Raw genomic sequence first — 12,997 nt, forward strand, 5'->3', positions numbered from 1 at the left:
TAAGACTCTGGTGCTTCCACTGCAGGGGACACGGGTTCATTCCCTGGTCGGGGAACTGAGATTCCCGCATAGGTGGCCAAAAAAATGTTTCAATCATAAATAAAATAAAGTATTTTCAAACTATTTTCACCTTGAAGTGCATTAAATGTCCTTCCGTGTGACCCCCACGAGGACCTGTGAAATCAACGCAGCAGGAGTTAGAGTGCCTGTTGGAAAGAAGAGGGCAGGGGTGCCGAGGGGGCCAAAGTGACTTGCCCGCAGGACACAGCATGTCCAGGCCTCTTTTGCAAACAGCTCTGGCTTCCAAACCCCACCACCTGCCTAATCTCTGGGGCTGATATCATGGGAGAAACCACATCCTTCCCCCAAACAGCTGCTGCCGCCACAGCCGGAGACCATAGGGCTGAGTATACCATGAACAGGACCAGAGATCTTAGCGTCTCATCTGGGAGTTCCCGTCCCCTAAAATGAAAGAAATTCCAGCAGCCCAGAGAAGAGCAGATGACGCACACAGACAGAAGATCCCAGAGACCAGAAGAATGTTCCACAGCTCTGAAAGCCTGCCACAGGCTGGGCCACCACGTGAATGCCTTCCACACCGCAGTGTTCCAACCCATCTGCTGAGATGTTTTCCCAGGGGAGTGGAAGCCCCATTTTGTCATGGACGTTGAGGAGGTAAATGGGATCCAGTTTGCAGACATGTGCATCGTGTCCAATGTTGCTCACACATCTGTCGCTTAAAGTCAAAAACAAACACCTCCATCTCAAAGGGCCCCCTTCCTGCTTAGCCGAGGACCTCTGGATGTTGCCGGGTTTGCAGCAGCTCAGGCTTCACGGCAAATGTGTCCATAAAATCTGGCAACACTCATGACTCCAGACTCCAAGACACAGCTGGGAAGACACGCCAGACCTGGAACCCCTCAGGAGCTGGCACCTGACACAAGTCAGAGAAATGGCTCCCACCGAAGCAGTGGACCGTAGCCGTCCCTCTGGCAAAAGTCCTGGGTGGCTTCCTCCAGTCTCCCCTGCCCTCCCTTTGGAGTTTTGTTGTGGGTATGAGAGGGCCAAGCGCTATTTTTAGAAATGTTTATTCTTAATCCTCTCCTTCCCCTCCCATTCTCGACCTCTCTGGAATGAGCCTGGATGTTTCCCGCTGGAGGCTTTTCCGGAGGAGTCAGTCGCTGGGGCACACACTGGATGGAGCTGGGACTGAGTTTGGAGTAAATGAGTTTTTCAGTCTCAGATGCTCCAGAATCAGGACCCGTCTGCACAGTTTGCTTGGAAATGACGTTCCTCGAAGCTGGTTTCCCCAGCGTGATTCCAGAAGGAGATACAAGAGAGTAGGAGTCTCTGGTGGCCAGCAACAGTCACGAGTCCTGGTTAACCGGACCACGAGGAGATGAAGACAGCAGCAGCTGAGCACACGTGCCTTGGACCTGCCCGCTGAGATTCAAATCTGGACCCGGACACTTTCCAACCATAAGACCTTGGACGGGGACTTCCCTGGGGGTCCAGTGGGTAAGACTCCCAATGCAGGGGGCCCGGGTTTGGTTCCTGGTCGGGGAACTAGATCCCACATGCCACAACTAAGAGTTTGCATGCCGCAACTAAGACCCAATGCAGGGCTTCCCAGGTGGCGCAGTGGTTAAGAATCTGCCTGCCAACGCAGGGGACATGGGTTCGAGCCCTGGTCTGGGAAGATCCCACATGCCGCGGGGCGGCTAGGCCCGTGTGTCACAACTACTGAGCCTGCGCGTCTGGAGCCTGTGCCCCGCAACGGGAGAGGCCACAACAGTGAGAGGCCCGCGTACCGCAAAAAAAAAAAAAAAAAAAACGTGGCAACTGGAGAAAGCCCTCGCGCAGAAACGAAGACCCAACACAGCCAAAAATAAATTAATTAATTTTAAAAAAAAGACCCAGTGCAGCCAAATAAATAAATAAATATTTTAAAAAACAAACAAACAAAAACTTGGGCGTTTACGTTGCCTCTCTGCACCTGCTTCCTCATCTGTACAAGGAGGACAGTGACGATAATAGCGTTTACCTGGGCTGTGAGGAAAATGAGATGCACTCAGATCAAGGATTTAAAACAGTGCATGGCACGTAGGAAGCGCTCAATAAATGTTACCAACGACCTGTTTTAGGAGAAGATGCTGGTCCACCAGGGAGGGCCCAGATGACTGGGCCGAGATGGACCAGCATCTGAGATTTTGACGAGGGTCAAGCCCAGCCCTGGGGGACCAGCCCCGCGGCCTGGGCCCTGCATTCACCAGGAGCCATTCTCCAGACCAGGTTGAATGTACTGTCCTTGAGCCCGGCCACCCAGACTGAAAGCATCGTAGTCATTTCCCATCAGCTAATCCTGCCCTCTGTGGACATTGCTAATTAATACCTTTATACACCCTATTTTTCACACGGGAATGCTACACATATTTTTATGTGTAGAGACTCTTAACGTGTTCCATGGAAACATACAAGGAGCACAGGTTATGCAGCCCTGGTCTGTCAAGTTTTCTTTTTCTTTCTTTTTTTTTTTTTTTTTTTTTTACTTTTAATATACCCAGAGCCTCAAAATATAGACGTGGCTCAGGCCCCCAGGCTGGCCAGACAGGCCCAAGGTGAGCCCAGGTCTTTGTACGCTGGACCAGGAGCTGCCCTTCGGAGGGCGAGCCCACAGCGCCCCCTGGTGACCAAAGCCCACACTTCCAGCATCTGGCGGCGCCCTGGGCGGGTTCTGAGGCCTGAATACAGGAGGGGGGTGAGGGGGGGAAAGGAGGGAGGGGTGCGGAGCGGGGCAGCTGCACGTGGGCGGGCTCTGCACTCTCTCCTCCGGCAGCCACACCCCCCCAACGCCACCACTCCCCAACCAGTCGTTCTTTTATTCCACAGAGACTTTGCACACACACCTTCCAGCCAGGCTCTTGGGGATGCAGCCGGGAGCCTCACAGACCCAGCACCGGCCCTCAGGAGCTTACAGTCTGGGGGAGGGGGCGGGGGCAGAGCGTAACCAAATGCTTACACACAAATAAAGATCAAAGCCCAAAGGGCAGGGGCCTTGCGAGTGAAAAGCAAAGGGATGCAGCCTCCCCTAAAGGGATCACTTAGGCAGCAAAAAGGACGGAGAAGCCAGGAAGGTGCCTCAGTTTCCCCACTTGTAAAACTGGCCTGATTCTCCTGCCCTGCCGTCTCACGGGGGCTCCGAGGGTCCCGTGGCAAGAGAGACTTTGTAAACCGTAGAGTGCCTCCTGCCGAATGCCTCTGCATCCCGCCTGCCCCCCACCGCAATTCCCCACACAGCCAATCAGCGATCACGTTGCTGCCCAGCTTAAACCCTCCAATGGCTCCCACTGTACTAAAATCCAAACTACAGGGCCCTGCTGTGTTTAGCCCCTGCCTAGCTCTCCAACCTCGTCAGCCTCTCAGTTTACCACACTCCAGCCACGCCCCACTCATTTCTGGTCTGCGTGTCGCTACCCCAGGGACTTTGCACGTGCGGTTCTCAGTTCGTAATGGGCTCTTTTCCTGATCCCTTCAAAATCCTTCGGGAATCAGCATAAATGGCCCTTCTCAGAGGACACTTCTCTCATCTAAGTAGCACCTCCCTCCCCCAAACACCTCCTCTCCTCATGGCACCTGTTTTCTTTCTTTGCTTGCACCCACCACTCTCTGGAGTTATCTCACTTATTCATTTACTTGTTCACTGTCTCCCCCACACGAAGATAAACCCACGAGGGCAGGGACCTCTCCTGCTTTTTCCACCACTGTATTTCTGAGGCAGATAACACTGGTGCTCTGACAAATCCAAATAGACACCTTTTGACTGTTTCTGCGTCCCCCTGGTTTCCGGATACTTTTGCATTCAAAACCCAGTACCTGCTGGTCTTCCTCGGAAAACTGCCCTCTCTGGCTGCTGGAGCCGTTTGCCCTCCTGGGACAGCTCTTGGCCAGCTCTTGGCCAGGAATCTATGTGTCAGCATCGCCAACCCAAGACAACGCCCAATATATACTCGAGAGTCTGACACATAGTGGGCACCCAGAAAACATTTGTTGATGGATGGATGGATGGGTGGATGGATGGATGGATGGATGGATGGATGCATCTACACAGCCCTCTGAGTTTGACTCCCTCTCAGCGCCCAGCCAGTGCTCAGCACCCAGCAGGTATCTAATACATGCTTGCTGGAGGCTCAGGATCTGAGATCTTTCACAATAGTCCTGGACCCCGTAGTGAATGCTCACACAGCCATTTCTATTCCACCCTCACAAAGCTTCTTGGGGATTCACAGAGCAGCGATCTTCACTCCCATGGGTGGGAAACCCGAGGCTCAGAGAGGTTACAGATTGCTGCAAGGCTGCCCAGCCGCTGGCACAACTGGATTAGCGTGCAGGTAGCCTGCCTCCAAGGCCAGAGCCCCTTCTTTTACATGCTAAGGAAGCGCGAATAGCCCATGACCCTGGTTTTATTTTAGGAGTGTTACTCTTGCCCACGGGACCCTTGGAGAGCATCAAGGTCCCTTTGAAAATCGGAAGAATATTAAGAAAAAGTTTCCCAGAAAAAAAAAAAAAAGCTCAGACATAGGCATAAAATGAAATTTCTGGAGGTTGCAATTTCCTGAAGCCAGACTGTGACCCCAGGTAACACCCCACCAACTTAAGGAATTTAAGAAGTGATCTCAGCACCTCTGAGAACGCGGACCTCTGAACAACCTGTGTGCGCAGCTCGCCCCCCAGTGGCCGAGCCGGGAATTGCCGGGAATTGCCCAGAAGCCCAGAATCGCAGGCAGAAACGGGGAAGGAATTTCCCAGCAGCCCGCGAGAAAGGAACTTGATCCTCCAGGTGCGGGAAAGCCGCACAAGGATTTAAACAGGGATGAAGAACCTGCTGACAGTTTACACTTCAGGAAGACCTCTCAGGCCGCTGCTTGGAGAACTGACCGCACAGGACGCTTGTGGGAGCCAAGTGGGCCAGGCTGGCAGAGACCCCGGGGGCGTCAATCAGGACAGCTCTGGAACGGTTGGCTTGAATGCAGGGTCCCCAGTGCTGAACCCATCACGCGGGGCCGCCAACTCTTTTGAACTCCACACTGACCCTGCCAGGCAGGTATTAGATTATCCCCCCCCCCTTTTTTTTTTCAGACGAGAAAAGCCACCCTAGTAACTTTAGTCACAGTGCATAGCGAGCACTCGATAAATACTGGTGGAAAAAGTGACCATCTGAGTTAGCGAAGGAATAGAGTAACCATCTTGGTTAAGCAGTTTTCCAGTTTCCCGTGCAATTGCAGGTACCAGGGATTACATTACAGGCCCTTGGGGTTTAGGGGGCTCCAGCAACTGGAGTTAGGACTTGTAGTATTCTAGAACATTCTAGTATCATCTAGGGGACAGACGCAGCAACCCAGGAATTCCAAGAGGGGGGAGAGCTGAGTGAGCAGAAGTGACCAGGGAGGCTTCCTGGAGGAGGGGGCATGGTTGGAATTGAGTCTTTGATGACGGCCAGGACTGAGACAGACAGAGGAGGGGAACCTTCCACACACTTATTCCACAGGCAGAGTGGACGGATGAGGGAGTGCAGGACACGATTGGCACAGTGCAGTGTTCTCAAATAGGGCAGGTCTGGTAGCACCTGGAGGAACATCTTTAAGCTTTAACAGTTAAGTATTTTTTTAAATATTTTTTCTTTTTTAATTGAGGTAAAGGATGTGCAATATTATGTAAGTTTCAGGTGTATGACATAGTGGTTCACAATTTTTAAAGGTTATACTCCATTTATAGCTGTAAAATATTGGCTGCATTCCCTGTGCTGTATAGTACACCCTTATAGCTAATTTTTTTATACATAGTAGTTTGTACCTCTTAGTTCCCTACCCCTATCGTGCCCCTCCCCACTTCCCTCTCTCCACTGGTAACCACTAGTTTGTTCTCTACATCTGTGAGTCTGTTTCTTTTTTGTTATATTCACTAGTGGGTTTTTGTGTGTGTGTGTGTGGTACTTGGGCCTCTCACTGCCGTGGCCTCTCCCGTTGCGGAGCACAGGCTCCGGACGCGCAGGCTCAGCGGCCATGGCTCACGGGCCCAGCCGCTCCGTGGCATGTGGGATCTTCCCGGACCGGGGCACGAACCCGTGTCCCCTGCATCGGCAGGCGGATTCTCAACCACTGCGCCACCAGGGAAGCCCCACTAGTGGTTTTTTTAAAAAAAATATTTATTTACTTATTTGGCTGCACCGGGTCTTAGTTGCAGCATGCGGGCTCTTAGTTGTGGCATGCGGGATCTAGTTCCCTGACCAGGGATGGAACCCAGGCCCCCTGCATTGGGAGTGGGGAGCCTTAACCATTGGACCACCAGGGAAGTCCCACTAGTTTGTTTCATTTTTTAGATTCCACATAGTTAAGTATTTATTTTCACGGATACTAGAAAAATATAACTTGCCTGTTGGACCCACAAGTTCAGATAAAACTGCTTTTTCAAACGAAACAGACATTTTACAGAAAATTTTTCTTTTAAAAGAAAATTTAAGTAAAAAAGTGGATCAAATTGAAAAAAATATTGTTAGCAGAGTCACATAGTGGGTGGGGTTGCGGTGTAAAGTGAGAGGGTAGGAATGAAGCCTCAGGGTCAAAGACACCCCTGAGAATTCCTGAGGCCACGAGGAGGCCTGATGCCATGTCCCTTAAGGTGGCCTCACAGCCCATCCTTCCCGTGTGGGACCAGAGGGCAGTTTCCCTCTGAGCCCTGGATGAAGTCATTGGCTGGGTTTAGGGACCACAGTTGTACCAAAAAAACCCCACACAAATCAGCTTGAACCTTACCAAGATGTTCACGCAATGAGACATGTGGAGGGTAAATTCACCTCTTCCGTCCCATGTTCCCTTGGGACACACACACACACACACACACACACACACACACACACACACACAAGAATGCTTTATGGAGATTGCCTCTCTTTTCTCTTTAGAGCAGGCAGGGCTGAATGCAAAAGTTGCAAGTGTCTGTGATGCGGCTTGGACACAGGGAAGTCAACAATCCTCTCAGGGGTCATTAGACTCAAGCTGGGGAACGCTTTTCACCTCCGCTCTCCGTGGGATCAGGGCCAGGCGGCAGGCGCCCTTCCCCAGGCCCCCGACCCCGCAGCAGGCAGGCGCAGCTCTCCCCAGCCCTCCAGCCCCGACCTGAGGGACACTCCCAAACACTGGTTTCGAGAACTGATCTAAAGATTGAGTAATCTTTTTGCAGTTCTTTTGCAAGGCCGTGGTTTCCACTTTGCTGCCTTCTACAAATGTGAAGAAAGGTCAGATGGACGTGTCAGCTGATAAATCAGTAAAAATACTTTTTGATGACAGACTGTCACCTGATTTTTGCCCATTACTCAGCAGTATAATAATTGAGTGACTCTATCCAGATACTCCTTCCACCGCCAGCTATTTACTTATGTAAACAAGGCTTCTCTGCACGTATACAAAATAAGAATAGCATTGATGACAAAATTGGTTGCATCCTGGCAGTGACAGTCATTCATAGATACATAAATTAGTTGGGGGTGAAGAGGAAATCGCCATCTCATTAGGAGATGTATTTCCATGCAAATAAAAAACACAATGTGATACCACTACAAATGATGACAGTTTTTTAAGAACTGGAAGTACCAAGGTATCAGCCTGTATGCAGAGCAGATGAAACGATCATACCTTGATGGTGGGAATGCAGAATGGTGCAGCTACTGTGAATATTGTTAAACACAGACCTATATCACGTGTTACCATATGACCTAGCACTCTCACTCCTAGGTATTTTACCTAAGAGAAATGAAAATTGGGAATTCCCTGGAGGTCCAGTGGTTAGGACTCAGTGCTTTTGCTGCCATCGGCCTGGGTTCGATCCCTGGTCAGGGAACTAAGATCCCTCAAGCAAAAAAAAAAAAAAAAAAATATATGTTCACACAAAAACCTGTACATTCATGTTTGTAGCAGCTTTATATTCATAATCGTCAAAAACTGGAAACATTTGAAATGTCCTTCAACTCATGAATGCTTGGAAACCTGTGGTAGGTGCCTACGATGGAATTCTACTCAACAATCGAAAGGGGGGTCGGGGTAGTGGTCCACGTGGATGCTATGCTTTCTAAACAAGAACTGAATTAAAAACAGAATTTATATAAAATGTTAAATATACACAAGTTTAAATTTTAGGGACTTCCCTGGTGGTGCAGTGGTTAAGAATCCACCTGCCAATGCAGGGGACACGGGTTCGATCCCTGGTCCGGGAAGATCCCACATGCCGCGGAGCAACTAAGCCCGTGCGCCACAACTACTGAGCCTGCACTCTAGAGCCTGCAAGCCACAACAACTGAGCTCACGCACCACAACTACTGAAGCCCACGCGCCTAGAGCCCGTGCTCGGCAACAAGAGAAGCCACGGCAACGAGAAGCCCGCTCACCACAACGAAGAGTAGCCCCTGCTCGCCGCAACTAGAGAGAGCCCGCGCACAGCAACGAAGACCCAACGCAGCCAAAAGTAAATAAGTAAATTTTAAAACAAGGGAAAGGCAAGTCTGCAGCCCAGTCCCTGAGAGACACTCGTGGCAGTAACCAGAAAGGAGCTACTGGCTAAGAGGAGCCCAGAACTTCCCAGGGAGCCCTCCCGTCCCCCCTCCAACAGGCTGTCACAGACTCAATCAGTCACTTTTTTAAAAGGTTTATTATTTCAACTGTGACTTATTTTTAAATGATGATAAAATTCATTTCTCTTCCAGTAGAAAAGAGACAAAGGTTTGCCCCAGAGACCAGGAGCCCCGGGCAGACGGGTCACCCGACCGGACACCCAGGCTGATGGGCCCGGGGCCTCTCCACCTCCGCCCCGGCACCGAACTGCTGAGGATCCTGGTGGGGGGCGGCTCGGGTTACAGCCTCCCGCCACCCCAGCCAGGGAGTGGCCGGCTCAGTATACATGATGATGTCAGTTTAGGCTGGAGGAAAGGGGCGCAGACACCCAAATCCGGCGCCTGTGTAGACTTCAGGGAGATCACGATCCCGCAGGGGGTTAAGGATGTGATCCGAGGCATCTCCGTTTTGAGGCCCAGATGGGTGTCCAGTGGCCACAGCTCTGGGCCCGGGCTGAGCGCTGAGCCACGGCCCGCAGCCCACCTGGCTGGGGCCCAAGCAGTCTGCACTCCTGGGCTAGGTTTCGGGACAGTGGCCAGCCCCTCGGAGTAAAGGCCCTGTCCTGCCTGGGTGAGCCACCAGGCGGGGGCTGCAGTGTTTCGAGACTGATGGAGAGGACCGCTGGGGAGAGGTGACCTGAGTCCTTAAGAGCCCAGGCTCACTCACCCAAGGGAGGGGACCCCGGGCCCATAACACCTGTGGTCGGGCCTGTGGATCACTTGGAGAGAAGGTTCCAGAACAGTCCTTGTTGACGAACCTCTCCCCAAGTCCCCTCTGCAGCGGCTCCATCCCTGAGTGTCTGCACACACCTGAGGACACGCGTGGACACGTGCTGGGGGGCTGTGCAGTGTGCGACAGGCATGTGGTAGCAGGGGTGGCTCAGAGTTTGGGATTAGTGGGCTGTCCGCTGAGAGAGTCCTGAAGAAGAGGGGTGTAGGGGCTGGAGAGCTGGTCTGGCTGAGTAGCCAGGCTGGGCTGGCTAGCGGCATCTTTGGGACCCTGTGGAGAAAAGGGTAGGTGCTGCATCACTAAGCCCCGCCCACCAAGCCCCGCCCAGACCCAGGCCCCGCCCCTGTACATCCTCCACCAGCATGGAAAACCCCCTTGGAGCCCCCATTTGCAGCGCCCCCCCCCATCAAGTTTGAGATGAGAGAAGACTGGAGTGACCTACAGACTCCTGGGACTCCACTACAAAGGGTCTCCTCACCTCACGAAACACCATCTTGCCCTGCTCTCACCCATCTTAGAGATGGGGAAACTGAGACCCTAAGGGACTTGCCTAATACAGTGAGAAGGGCAGACCAAGGAGTCCAGGGCTTATATAAACAATACTGTTAACACAAAAGCTGGAAACCACCTAAATGTCCACTGATTATCAGAATGCATTTAAAAGACAGAGTCACAAGATGGTAGTCAACCTACACAGCTGTTGCCCAGAAAACTGAAGAGGGGAATCCCGCTGCGGACTGATTCACAGAGTTTGACACCACGGAGGTGAGCTTTTTAAAAAGTGTCTATCGTCATGGATACATATATACAGATGTAGAGGGGAAGAAGCGTGCAAACACCAAATTCCTAGCGACGGGTGTCTCTGGGGAGAGGGGGAGGGGCAGCGGGGCTTGGCGAGCGGGGCAAAGGACACACAGGGACAAGGTGAGACACGACAGAATGTTAGCAGGGCTGTTGAGTCTGGGTGAGAGGGCACTCGGGAGTGCAGTGCATCTAGCTTTACATTTTTAAGCGTCTCAATTTAAGGACACTTTTAAAGGCAGCTATGATGATCAGAATTGGGGGCAACTTTTCGTCCCCGCAAGCCCTCTGTCTTCCTTCCCCTCGAAGCATCGAGAGGCTTCCTTGCCCAGCAGCTGTGGTCGGAAAACCCCAGACGCCCCTACCCACTTGGGCCTTGCTCACAACCCCCAGGGGCCTGCTTCACCGCGGGGTGGGGAGGGGTGGAGGACGCCTCACTCCTTTCCTCGGGGACAGAGCTCAGGCTTCCCCGGACCGAGCCACATTCCAGCCAGGGGCAAGGAGGGGTGGGCGTGCGCCCCTGCCCACACACCGCCCGACACAGAGGCAGCATGGAACAGCTGGGGTCGGGGGGCATTCTTAGCGATGTGGGCCCAGAGAGCCACGACTGGAGAAAGCCTCGCTCAAAAGTGCAAAGGGGAGGGGCTTCCCTGGTGGCGCAGTGGTGGAGAGTCCGCCTGCCGATGCAGGGGACGCGGGTTCGTGCCCCGGTCCGGGAGGATCCCACATGCCGCGGAGCGGCTGGGCCCGTGAGCCATGGCCGCTGAGCCTGCGCGTCCGGAGCCTGTGCTCCGCAACGGGAGGGGCCACAACAGTGAGAGGTCCGCGTACCGCAAAAAAAAAAAAAAAAAAAAAAAAAGTGCAAAGGGGAAACTGCCTTCCCAAGAGAGACACATGTACAAACCCTCAAGGAACCAGAACCGGAGGCAGATTCCGCCCCCTCCTCCTCCTCCTGTTCCCTAACACTTCCGTTTAACTGAGGAATGAGGACTTGGAATTAATGAACGATTCAAGAGACGAGATCCTGGAACATGTCCCTGAAGGGCTGCCCAGTACCATCGTCCAGGCTGTTCACTGCACAAGGGCACCCAGCCAAGTGGGTATAAACGGGTTGTACTCTGTTTGCCAAGCCCTCAGGCCATGTCTGCACAGAGGGGCTGTCTTTTCTTATTCACATAAAAACACCCTTCTGGGCTAGTGGAGGCCCCATGTCCTCCCTCTCCTGGAGCAAAGCAGCCCCTCAAGGCCACCCCCGTGCCCAGACGCGGGGCAAGGTATAAAACCTCCCCCAGGGACTCAGCACAGGCTGGAGGCCGAGCTGCAGGGATTCCAGGTCTCCAGGACCACTGGCCGCTTCCCAGGTGCCTGGCCCCCTAAAGCAGACCCGACAGGACACTCCAGGACACTGCCTTCCCCATGTACACGTGACCGGGGGTAGGGGGTCTCATCCGGGCCAAAGGCTGACCTGCCTTCCAGAAGACAGGGCAGTAGAATCACTTTAATCAAAACCTTCCCTAATAACCTGACGTTTGGATTCTGTTGGTAAAATCACGAAGAGACTCCAGCTTTGGTTTTGTTTTAGTTTTATTTTGGGGGGGGCGGGGAGCAGGACATCCTGGCTGTGTCCAGGGAGGTGCAGCCATGGGGCCGAGACCTCACAAACACCAGCTCTATCTGTGCTAAAAGCGAGTAACCCCCATCTCTATGCCTGAAGACCCCACCCCTGCACCGCGAGAACGCCAAGCAAGTTTCTGCAGAAGGGAATCTTGGCTGCAAGGGGGCAGGGCTGCCAATGGGGCCAAACTGTACACAAGAAAGGCGTCCCAAGAGGAATTCTGGGAGAGAGGAAGGAAACGGGGGACTCGTCTCCAGCTAGGACACCCTGCCCCCCAAGCTCAGAAAGACACCGCCTTAACACTCAGCCCTGAAGGGTCGGGCTCTCTTATCCCCAGATCGGCAGGAGTGCCCCAGGGCCTGGCTGGGGCTACAGCTGTCCCTCCCTCCTGCTCCTTGCAGGGCTGGCAGTACCTGCCAGCAGACACACCCACGCCCAGCGCCCATGTTCTATTTTATCTCCTCCTCCAGCCCTGGCAATGGAAGCAAACTGGAAGCAGCCAACTGGTCCCAAAGAGTAGGGCTGTCACCTCAGCCCCAGCCTGTGGCTCTCAAGAAAGCTATTTAAACCCGAGCAGGCCCAGCCCCAGAAGCTGGAGAGGGTGGCACATTTTTCAGAAACCGAAATAACAGCTATGATCAGAGGTATAACCATAGAGCGACTCACTGCTGCCCAAACCCCAACTGTAGGGCCCAGAGCTCTGCCTGTCACATCCCCTGGCGGGACTCGGCTCTCCTAAGACCTCAGACCTAAAGGAACATAGCCCAGGAGGTGAACCCCCAAAGGCACTAGCCTCCTTCTCCCGCAGGTAGGCTGCCAGATGAAGGGGGGCAGCCAGTGAAATGTGAATTTCAGGTAAACAACAAACAGTTTTTCAGTATAAGCATGTCCTGATAATTTCATGGGACACACTTAGGCTAAAAATCATTCACTGTTTACCTGAAATTCACATTTAACTGAGCCTCAGTTTGTCGTTGTTGTTTCTTGGGGTTGTTTGTTTGTTTTTGCTCAATCTGGCAACCATACCCTCAGACCGAGTCCTAGATCTACAGCTGGTGCCCAGGTGAGGCCTAAATTCTTTCTTCTTGGCCAGTCTTCCGGATTTACTTAAACTTATCTACATCAGAATCCTGTTAGGGGGCCACGCAAATACAGATTCCTGGGCCCCATCCATGATGCTATTCCAGGAGTT

At 52.8% G+C, this 12,997-nt stretch overlaps 1 protein-coding gene across 5 annotated transcripts in view; it reads right to left on the minus strand.

Annotated features, from left to right (window-relative positions):
* Positions 1-12,997, minus strand: part of SCARB1 (scavenger receptor class B member 1) — a 100,849-nt gene that overhangs the window by 18,325 nt on the left and 69,527 nt on the right. For 2 of the 5 annotated variants that reach the window (XM_028479937.2, XM_024120769.3), the window contains one exon: positions 9,009-9,659. The exons of 2 other annotated variants lie outside the window; for them this stretch is intronic. In XM_028479937.2, coding sequence (XP_028335738.1) covers positions 9,540-9,659 — 120 coding nt within the window. In that variant the 3' untranslated portion in view covers positions 9,009-9,539. Of the gene's footprint in view, positions 1-9,008; positions 9,660-12,997 lie in introns of those variants that run through there. One more of the 5 variants, XM_024120768.3, reaches the window with a different exon arrangement.

This window comes from Physeter macrocephalus, chromosome 19, assembly GCF_002837175.3.
Source record: "Physeter macrocephalus isolate SW-GA chromosome 19, ASM283717v5, whole genome shotgun sequence".
Taxonomy (NCBI): domain Eukaryota; kingdom Metazoa; phylum Chordata; class Mammalia; order Artiodactyla; family Physeteridae; genus Physeter; species Physeter macrocephalus.